Genomic DNA, 10815 nt, shown 5'->3' with positions numbered 1-10815 from the left:
ACAGTCCGCAACAGTAAAAGCAAACAAACCAAGAACCCTACACTCAAGTATTCTCTTTTCTTTCCCTTTTCTATTAATTTCTCAAACCAAATTCAAAGTTAACTAGTCCACAAAGAGAAACCAGATTCAATCTAGTTGAAACAAGTAGTAATTCGAATAAGATTAGCTAAGAGTCAACTAATAGGGATTAATCAAGACTGAACCATATAATTACCTATACTAAACAACTACTTCAATCTTAATCTAGTTAATTAGAACTAAAACCGGATCTTTGAACACACAAACTACTAACTCAAACTAAAACATGACAACGTATGAAAGACAAACTCGAAAACTGCAATCCAATAGGTGACTCAAGCTTGATGACTGAACGAAATCAATACAACTCAACCATACTAACTAAACGATTATTCTAGATTATTAGAAAGAGCAATTATTCAGCTAATCACAAAGTTAAATTACATGTCGAGCTACTGAAATGACAAACAAGAAACTAAACAAATATTCATTGCGAAATTGAACTGCTGCTTCAAACTAGTAAGCTATAGAAATCAAATAATCGAAGCTAAACTTTTAACTACCACTACTAATCAAACCTGGACGATTACAATCAAGCGACAAAAAAATCAAAAAAAGATATTATACGAAGTAGTCGAACGATTATTAGAACTTAAACCCAAACAAAACTATCAAATCAAATAAGAAAAACTGAAAATCTAAGAAAAGAGAAAAGAATTAGGAATTTTACCAAGCTCGAGCACTCGGGCAATGGCGGGACAGTGGCAGTGGTGGACTCGAGCGAGTGTCTAATGTCGATTATTATCGAAACCATGACTCCGGAGAATTGGATGCTAGTTTCGATGAAAATCGACAACAGAAACTCGCTTGAGGCTAATGTGAAGAGAGAAACTGGAGGCAGTGGCGGTTGAAGGGTGGTAGTGACGGCGACAGATCGACAGTGGGTGTCGCCGGAATTCCGATCGCCGGAATTTCGGGTTAATACCAATTCCAAGTGGTTGCCCTTGCTGAGATCTATCCATGTATGTAAAAATTAAGTGGAGAAAAGGGCTCAATATTCTTGAATTTATAAAAAACGTTGCGGCTAGGGTTTCAGATTTTCTTAGATTTATGGAGATTGGTGGATTTTTGGAGGATATGAGGCTTGGATTTGTGTAGAGAAAGAAGAGGAGAAGAGGATGATGTTGGATGGAGGGCGTTTGGCCGCCGGAGGACGGCGCCGCCGCCGTGGGGGACGGCCAGTGGCGGCGGAGAAGAAGAAGAGTGAAGAGGGAGAAACTAGGGTCTTAGGGTTTGGGGTTATAGGAGAAATGGCCAATTTTTCTGATTTTTAGAGGGATTATATATTGGTGGGACAAATGAGGACCATTGGATCAAATATCATGAATGAATGAGATTGATCTCTGAGTTACTAAGTGAAACGACGTAGTTTCAAGACAAAACTACGTCGTTTTGGAGCTCTTTCTTGGACAACCACCTAATGGACCGGGTATGGCCGAAATGGGCTCAAATTTTGGCTCAATTTTAATTAAAATACACTAGTCCAATCCTTACCCCATTTATCAAACCATTAATCAACTCTTAAAACCTATACATACACAAATAAGAACATACACACACACACACATACACACACACACACACACACACACACACATATATATATATATATATATATATATATATATATATATATATATATATATATATATATATATATATATATATATATATATATATATATATATATATATATGCATTTACAGCTGCCCCTCTTTGCTCGAGAACATGAAGTGTTTTCGTGCAAAGACAAATAAATGTCATGGATAATTTTTGCTCACATTCACTCTAATGGAAGCATTTTGAAAAAGGTGGTGACCAAACCTTGCTTCTGAGGTTGCCTACATATCCTTGGCTATAAAGGAATAAAGTCAGTGTAGTTCTAGGAAAATTTAGTAGCTGGGGCTACTGGACACTAGAGTTAAGACTGTTGCTGCTGTTGCTGTCGTTGTTGCTATTGTTGTTACTCGCTTCTTACATCAAAAAAGAAAAGGAGAAGAGTACTATATATGTCTACAAACTAAGAGTACAAAATTCCTATCTATGCTTCTTCTGGAGTCAAATATTGATTCTTGACCTGCTCGCTTGTGTTGACCTTAGATTGGATCTTGATTCTTTTGAAGAAAAGATTATGACTCAATCTCGATTGCTTGCTTTTTGGATCAGAATTTGAGAAGATGAATCTTGAGAAGCTGGGTTGATGATACATTATCAAAGCTAACTCCGACTATCTTGTGATCGAAGGACTTCTTTCTTCTAATGAGAAACTGAAACTGAAAGCTTAAATGGTCACTTGTGCTATACGGCAGAGCCTGCAAAACCATCAAAGACAAACAAAACGAACAAAATTTTTTGCCCCAGTCTAGCACTAGGAAAATTTTGTGGGATATTAGAGAAATCTAGAAACTATCTAATTTATTGAAAAGGCAGACAAAAACAATAGTATAAACTAGCTAAAAGAGATAAAATTTGGGAACGAATGATTGTGTAACCAGGGATCGATACCCTGTACTACTGAAAGAAAATGTAACCAGGGGCTGGTACCATATCTTACTGGAAGGAAATAGAATCAGGTGTTAGCACCATGTATTATTGATAAAATGTTGAATCCCTATAGGTGAAAAAGGTTCTACCTGAGTTAAACTGTATTAAACAACCTGAGCGAAGATTACTTCTACCCGGAACTATGAGCTGGATCCCCCTTGGCGAAAGGATTCTACCTGAGTTAAGCTACGTAAGATACCCTGAGCGAAGAGTACTTCTACTCGAAACTATGAGCTGGATCCTCCTAGGCGAAATGGTTCTACCTGAGTTAAGCTGCGTAAAACAACCTGAGCGAAGAGTACTTCTACTCGGAAATATAAGCTGGATCCCCCTAGGCAAAAGGATTCTACCTGAGTTAAGCTTCGTAAAACACCCTGTGCAAAGAGTACTTCTACTCGGAACTATGAGCTGGATCTCCCTAGACGAAATGGTTCTACCTGAGTTAAGCTACGTAAAACACCCTGAGCGAAGAGTACTTTTACTCGAAAATATGAGCTGGATCCCCCTAGGCGAAAGGATTCTACCTGAGTTAAGCTGTGTAAAACAACCTGAGCGAAGAGTACTTCTACCCAAAAATATGAGCTGGATCCCCCTAGGCAAAAGGATTCTACCTAAGTTAAGCTACGTAAAACAACCTGAGCAAAAAGTACTTCTACCCGAAAATATGAGCAGGATCCCCCTAGGTGAGACGGTTCTACCTGAGTTAAGCTACGTAAAACACCCTGAGCGAAGAGTATTTCTACTCGGAACTATGAGCTGGATCCCCCTAGGTGAAACAGATTCTACCTGAGTTAAGCTACAAAAATAGGAGGTGTGAACAATAGTGATGCATGCTGAAAATAAAAGAAAATGGAGATTTTAAGGAGCCTATATTTGGTGACATTCGTTCTTTTAGAATCGCCATTCTGCACTGCTTTGTTCCTGCTACAAACAAAGAAAAATTTGTGAGATTTCATAGTGGTGGTTGGTTTGTGGCCTTGATGCCTTGAGTAGTTTGATTCACGGCCACTGCCGTCGAAGAACCAATTCTGTCAGCATGGTACCGAGATGCTCGGTTGCTCTGTATTATTTTCTGGAGACCTTGGCTCTCCAATGTTGCCCCTAACTGTTTCATACCCAGATGTCCATGGTACCGCTGCCCTTGTCTCTAAGGAAATGCATTTCTTTCTTTAAAATCAAACTCAGTTGTCTTGCACCCAGTATCAGTTTGTGTCCGTAGTGCTTATCAACTTTTCCCATGAAGCATGTCCTGCTCATGTGACTTTTCAGTTTCTTTGAAACACTTTGTTCACCTTATCAAATGAGATCACAGATGGGTTCGTGCCTTTGTCAATGCCATATATGCCCCAAATTGTGCTCGATATTACGGGGAAACTGTAGCCAGTTTTGCAGCCCTTTCTTTGCTTCGATTTTGATGCAGGATATAGATCGAAAGGGACTCAAAAGAAAACTATGGGTAAAAACAGAATAATAATTGGAAGCGAAAAAGAACTGTGCTTAAACAAAAGGTGTCCCTTTCGGGGAAAGGAATAGGGAGACTTATCTAGAGGTATGTGCCGACTTTAATGAATCATGACATGCATTTTGGACTGGACTCCTGATCCGTCTGATCTGTCTAATTCTCAATATCCGCCGCAAATGTTCATCTTGAATCGAAGACCCTCATTCAGCTAGTAGCGCCCTTTGCAGGTTTTCGCTTACTAACATATCTCATTTCTCTACTAACCGTCGCCTTATGGTACCTATTTAGGTTTTCACCAACAAGACTCTCTCATTTCTCTACTCATTATCGCCTTATAGTGCCCGTACGGGTTTTTACTAATAAGACTCTCTCATTTCTTTTTTTTTTTGACTAAGATACTACATGAGGGAGGTTGCCCAATGCCCTTGGCATGGGGACTTCAAACATTCTCAAAAAACATTGATCAGAAGTTCTTGAAAGGTATAAAGCCGGAATGAACCTTGAACTGAATTACAAATTTTGGAACCGTTTTTACAGAAAAACCGTGAAAGAAAACAAACTTCTGCCCCAGTTTTGGAGTATTGGGAATATGGATTTTTTAATGGGACCGAACCAGGGTAAGGCTGCCTACGTATCCTTTCGGAATCAGATCGGACGTAGTTCAATGACTTAGAGATTTGTTGTTTGACTTTTTTTTTACAAGTACACAGGTTCCAAAAAGTGAGAAACACGGAAGACAAATACGACTCAAAAAGATTAACAGAAGGGTGACACCTATTTGGAATAGAAAGCAAATGATAGCCTTCGTCACGTTAATTTGAGGAAATTAATGCGTGAACATTCTACAGTGGGTATATATTAGACATAATATCTTTTGACTGCATCTGCGTTAATAGTCATGTCTGGTACCCGTCCTTCTTCATCTACCAAGTGCAAGGCCCCTTTTGGTAACACTTTCTTGATGATGTAGGGTCCTTGCCAGTTCAGGGCGAACTTTCCTTTAGCTTCTACTTGGTGCGGAAGGATGCGTTTCAAAACTAGTTGGCCTACCTCAAACTGCCTTGAGCGCACTTTCTTATTGTAAGCGCGTGCCATTCTTTGCTAGTATAACTGGCCAAAACACACTATTGCTAGCCGTTTTTCATCGATCAACATCAGTTGTTCTAATCGGGTTTTGACCCACTCAGTGTCTTCAATCTCTGATTCCACAATAATTTGGATTGAGGGAATTTCGACTTCAATAGGTATTACAGTTTCAATTCCATATACAAGTAGATACGGAGTTGCACCAACAGATATGCAAACAGTCGTGCGGTATCCCAACAGAGCAAAAGGCAACTTTTCATGCCATTGCCTGGAACCTTGGATCATCTTCCTAAGAATCTTCTTCATGTTCTTGTTTGCCGCTTCAACGGCTCCATTAGCTTTTGGCAGGTAAGGGGCAGAATGGTGATGCATGATTTTAAATTGTTCGCATCCTCCTTCATCAAATGACTATTTAGATTGGCTGCATTGTTAGTGATATTCTTTGGGATACCAAAGCAACAGATGATGTTGGAATGAACAAAGTCTACCACTGCTTTCTTGGTGACTGCTTTGAAAGTGACGGCCTCCACCCACTTGGTGAAGTAATCAATTGCAACCAAAATGAATCTATGCACATTTGAAGCTTTGGCTCGATTAGCCCAATGACATCCATTCCCTAAGCAACGAAAGGCCAAGGAGAGGACATGGGATGCAACTCCGAAGGAGGCAAGTGAATCAGGTCACCATGAATCTGGCATTGGTGACACTTTCGAACAAAACTGAAGTAATCTCGCTCCATAGTAAGCCAATAATACCCTGCCCACAAAATCTTCTTCGCCAAAACATATCCATTCATGTGAGGTCCGCATACCCCAGAATGCACTTCACTCATGATCTGCTTTGTTTTTGTAGAATCTATGCATCTCAACAAGTCCAAATCTGGGGTCCTTTTGTACAGAATTTCCCTATTCAGAAAGAAACCACTGGCGAGCCGCCTTATAATTCTTTTTTGATCTCCTTTAGCATGCTCTGGATATTCTCTTATTTTCAGGAATCGTTTTATGTCATGATACCATGGTTCACCATATGGTTCTGTCTCAATTGTATTGCAGTAACCGTATTATTTCCGAACTTGGATTTCTAGTGGATCAATATGAGTGTTGCCTGGATAAGGGAGAATCGAGGCTAAAGTAGCCAAGGCATCAGCTAGCTCATTGTGAAACCTGGGAATGTACCTAAACTCGATGGATTTGAATCCTTTGCTCAAGTCTTGCACACATTGTCTGTATGGAATAAGCTTGATGTCCCGAGTCTCCCATTCGCCTTGGGCTTGCCGGATAAGCAAGTCAGAATCTCCCATAACCAATAGTTCATGCACATCCAGGTCGATGGCCATTTTCAAACCCATGATACAAGCTTCATATTCTGCCGTATTATTGGTACAGAAGAACAGAAGTCGAGCCATTGCAGAGTAATGATGTCTAATAGGTAAGATGAGGATTGCCCCAATCCCAACTCCTTTGATATTGACAGCCCCATCAAAATACATTTTCCATACAAGGTGATCGTCTGGAACCACTTCCTCTATTGAGTTGACCTCTTCGTCTGGGAAGTATGTGCTAAGTGGCACGTACTCATCATCAACTGGATTCTCTTCCAAAGCCTGTGCTTTCATCGCGGTGCGAGTGACATAGACGATATCGAACTCTGTGAGCAAGATTTGCCATTTTGCGAGCCTGCCAGTGGACATTGGCTTTTGGAATATGTACTTCAAAGGATCCATTCTAGATATGAGGTAAGTAGTGTAGGCCAAAAGATAATGTCTCAGCTTCTAAGCGACCTAAGTCAAGGCACAACATGTCCTTTCTAGAAGGGTGTACTTAACCTCATAACTGGTGAACTTCTTGCTCAAATAATAGATTGCCTGTTCCTTTTTGCATGTTGCATCATGTTGCCCCAGAATGCATCCAAAGGAATTATCCATCACCGATAGATATAAAAATAAAGGCCTACCAGGTTCAAGTGGGACCAGTACAGGGGGTTTTGATAGATAATTTTTGATCCTGTCAAAAGCTTTTTGGCAATCGTCCGTCCACTTGATAGCGACATCCTTTTTCAGCAACTTAAAGATGGGCTCGCACGTGGTTGTGAGCTGAGCAATGAACCTACTGATGTAGTTCAACCTCCTGAGCAAACTCATGACTTCCTTTTTGTTCTTTGGGGGTGGAAAATCTCGAATGGACTTTATCTTAGATGGATCCAATTCGATACCTATCCAGCTGACTATAAAACCGAGGAGTTTCCCAGATAGAACCCCAAATGCACACTTGACTGGATTAAGCTTAAGGTCATACCTTCAAAGCCATTCGAAGAACTTTTTCAAATCACACACATGATCAGCCTGTGTCTTTGATTTTATGATGACATCATCGACATATACTTCAATCTCTTTGTGCATCATGTCGTGAAAAATGGTGGTCATGGACCTCATGTAAGTTGCCCCTACATTCTTTAAATCGAATGGCATGACCCTGTAACAATAAGTACCCCATGGAGTGGTGAAAGTGGTCTTTTTTACATCATCCTCATCCATTAGAATTTGGTGGTACCCAACATAGCAATCCACGAACGATTGTATCTCATGCTTTGCACAATTATCTACAAGAATGTGGATATTTGGTAAAGGAAAATTTCCTTTGGACTTGCTTTGTTCAGGTCTCTGTAGTCAACACAGACTCTGGTCTTTCCATCCTTCTTCAGCACAAGCACAACATTCGCCACCCAGGTGGTGTATCGGACAACTCTGACCACATTGGCGCTCAGTTGCTTCATTATTTCCTCTTTGATTTTGTCACTCACATCTGTTTTAAATTTTGGTTGCTTTTATTGGACTGGTGGAAAATCAGGATACGTAGGAAGCTTATGAACCACTAGATCAACACTTAAACCCGACATATCATCATAAGACCAAACAAACACATCTCTGTATTCAAATAAAAGTTGAATCAAGGCATCTCTAGTTTTTTGTTCAGTGTGAATGCTTATCTTCGTTTCTCTGACTTCTTCATGACTTCCTATATTAATCGGCTCAGTTTCATTGAGGTTAGACTTAGGATTATTTTCAAATTGTTCCAACTCTCTTTTTATTTCCTCAACAACCTCATCTTCATCATATTCAACCTCTTGATGCATTATTTCGATATTAGACAGCTTTTTAAGATCTGGGCATGAATTCCACATGTATGTCATGTTATTAAAGCCCACATTAACAAAATTAAAATGGAAATAAAGTGACAAGAATTAGGAAAAAGAAAAGATATGAAACTTAATAGGAAACTGAACTGTATTTCATTGAATTCGAAAGGATAGAAGGGTTAACATCAAAACATAACAATCATATTGAGATGTTTGGATTACAACCCTGAAAGTAACCCAAAATACAAAAAAAGAAGCTGCAAAAGCAAACTACCAAGACTCCTTCCTTGTAGGGAGAGGAGTTGCTTCCCAGTTGGTGATCATGGTGTCTGGGTCAATTAGTTGCATATCGGCACGACTAGTGCCTTCACCATCCTGGATCATATTCACTTCAGAAAATATCTGGCTGAGGCCATGGCAAATTTCATCAATGTTTGCATGCTCCGAGGAATTTTGACCCTCTTGGAGTCGTGGCTTGACAAAAATATAGAAAATGTAAGGGATAGGTTGTTGTAAGACCCATCCATGCTTTTTGCGGTGTTTGGCTTTGTTTTTGTCTGCTTGTGTTGGCCTGAAGCCTAAGCCAAAAGTACCCTGGTTACTGAATGGAGAAATAGGCTCCGAAATTCCTTGCAATGATGCCCTAAGCCTTTTCCTGGCTCATAACCTTGTCTCAACATAACTGCAGCCACCATTACAGATATGGCGGAAAGACTAGGATGCAGAATGGGCTTTCCTTCCTCAACATGGTCCACAACAACCACTTCAAAAGCCTGATAGACAATGGACTCACACCGTTCCTTGGCCTCAATACAGGGGATTAACGGGTCTTTATAAATGGAAGACTCGTCTTCCCCATGAACAATAATTTCTTGCCTGTCATGTTCGAATTTGAGCATCTGATGCAAGGTGGACGGCACAGCTCGGGCCGTATGGATCCATGGCCTTCCAAGAAGAAAATTATAAGAAGTGGCCATGTCCACTACTTGGAAGACAATCTCAAAGTTAACCGGCCCAATCATCATGGTGAGGTTGATCTCCCCAATGGTATCTCTTGCTGAGCCATCAAAGGCCCGGATGCGAACATTGCTGGGTCGGATTCTATCTGTATTGATCTTCATGCTTTGCAAGGTAGAAAGAGGGCATACATCTACACTTGAGCATCCATCAACCATGACTCGCTTTACATAATGCCCCTCACATTTGACCATCAAGTTCGAAGCCCTATTGTGCCCAGCTCCCTCCTCGGGAAGTTCATCATCACTAAAGGAGATTCTGTTCACCTCAAAGAATTTGTTGGCCATCATCTCTAACTGATTCACTGTGGTCTCCTTTGAGATATGTGCCTCGTTCAGGACCTTGATTAGTACACATGCATGCTCATTGGAATATATGAGCAGAGATAGTAGAGAGATTTGGGCAGGAGTCTTTCTTAGCTGGTCAATGATTGAGTAATCCTAAACTTTCATCTTTTTCAAAAACTCTTCCGCCTCTGCTTCAGTGACTGGTTTCTTTCTTGGAAATTGGCCTTCTCTGATTTGCTTGGTCTTCCTCAACTCTTCTGGAGAGTAACACCTCCCGATCAAGTTAAACCTCCAGTTTCCCCCACTTCCTCTATGATTTCCTTGCCTTTGTAGGTCATCACGATTTTGTTGTAGTTCTAAGGAGTGGTTTTTGTGTTGGTCATAGGGGGTTGCACGACAGGTTTGATTATGATCGGCTCTGTTATACCTTTCGTACCTCCCTCCTTCTGCCTTGTGACGGGGTGGCCTCCAAGTACATATAACCTTGGGCTTGGAACATTGGAGTGAACTTCCAACCTCGAGATTTTCGGAATAAATAAAGTTGCCTTATTTGAGCTCTGGGCGCCTTTCACAATCAATGGCACATCTCGGCTGGGACTTACTTCCAGACCTATTCCTTCTTGAATTGCACCCACTATCATTTATGCTCGACCGATCGGCTTGTATTCTTGATCTCGGCCAATCATTCCCACAAAATGAACATCATTGTGTGCTGGCAACGGGTTGTTTGTCACATTAGGAGGGTCCTCGCCATTCGTTACTACAATCAATTTTTTAGAAATGAGCCTCTCTACGGCTCTTTTCAGAGTCCAACAGTCATCAGTGCTATGCCCCGGGGCACCTGAATGATATTCACATCTAGCATTCGCTTGAAATCCATGTGAATCAGGATGCATATGGTGGGGAGCGATGGGTCCAATCACGCCCATTTGCTTCAGTTTCTGGAATAGACGAGAGTATGATTCGGTCAATGGAGTGAATTTTTCTGCTGGCCTCTACTCTCGACCATAATCCTTCCTGGGATGAGCATTGTAGGGTGCCCAAAAATTTTGCTGCTGAGGTCGGGGGGCCCTTGGAGCTGGTGCCCGTACCTGCTGATTAGGAGGCCGAGCATATGATTGAGCATTGAAAACTGTATATTGTGGTGGGCCCACAGAGTATTGAGGAATTGGCGGGGGTAATTATGTTGAGGGTAGCTGGATTGCC

General features: G+C 41.0%; 2 protein-coding genes across 2 annotated transcripts; both read right to left on the bottom strand.

Moving 5' to 3' along the window:
• Positions 1 to 2240: 2240 nt before the first annotated feature.
• On the bottom strand, positions 2241 to 5542 carry LOC138876291 (uncharacterized). Its single transcript, XM_070155203.1, has 2 exons — positions 5210 to 5542; positions 2241 to 2390 (listed from the first exon to the last, which is right to left on the bottom strand). The coding sequence occupies exons 1-2, from the start codon at positions 5540 to 5542 to the stop codon at positions 2241 to 2243; spliced, it is 483 nt and encodes a 160-aa protein (XP_070011304.1).
• Positions 5543 to 6230: 688 nt separating this feature from the next.
• LOC138876290 (uncharacterized) lies at positions 6231 to 6893 on the bottom strand. Its single transcript, XM_070155202.1, has one exon. It carries the CDS (start codon positions 6891 to 6893, stop codon positions 6231 to 6233), a length of 663 nt encoding a protein of 220 aa, XP_070011303.1.
• Between the last annotated feature and the right edge of the window lie 3922 nt (positions 6894 to 10815).

This window comes from Nicotiana sylvestris, chromosome 8 (assembly GCF_000393655.2).
Source record: "Nicotiana sylvestris chromosome 8, ASM39365v2, whole genome shotgun sequence".
Lineage (NCBI taxonomy): Eukaryota > Viridiplantae > Streptophyta > Magnoliopsida > Solanales > Solanaceae > Nicotiana > Nicotiana sylvestris.
The sequence above is the reverse complement of the archived record's forward strand: the minus strand, read 5'-3'. Positions and strand labels throughout refer to the sequence as shown.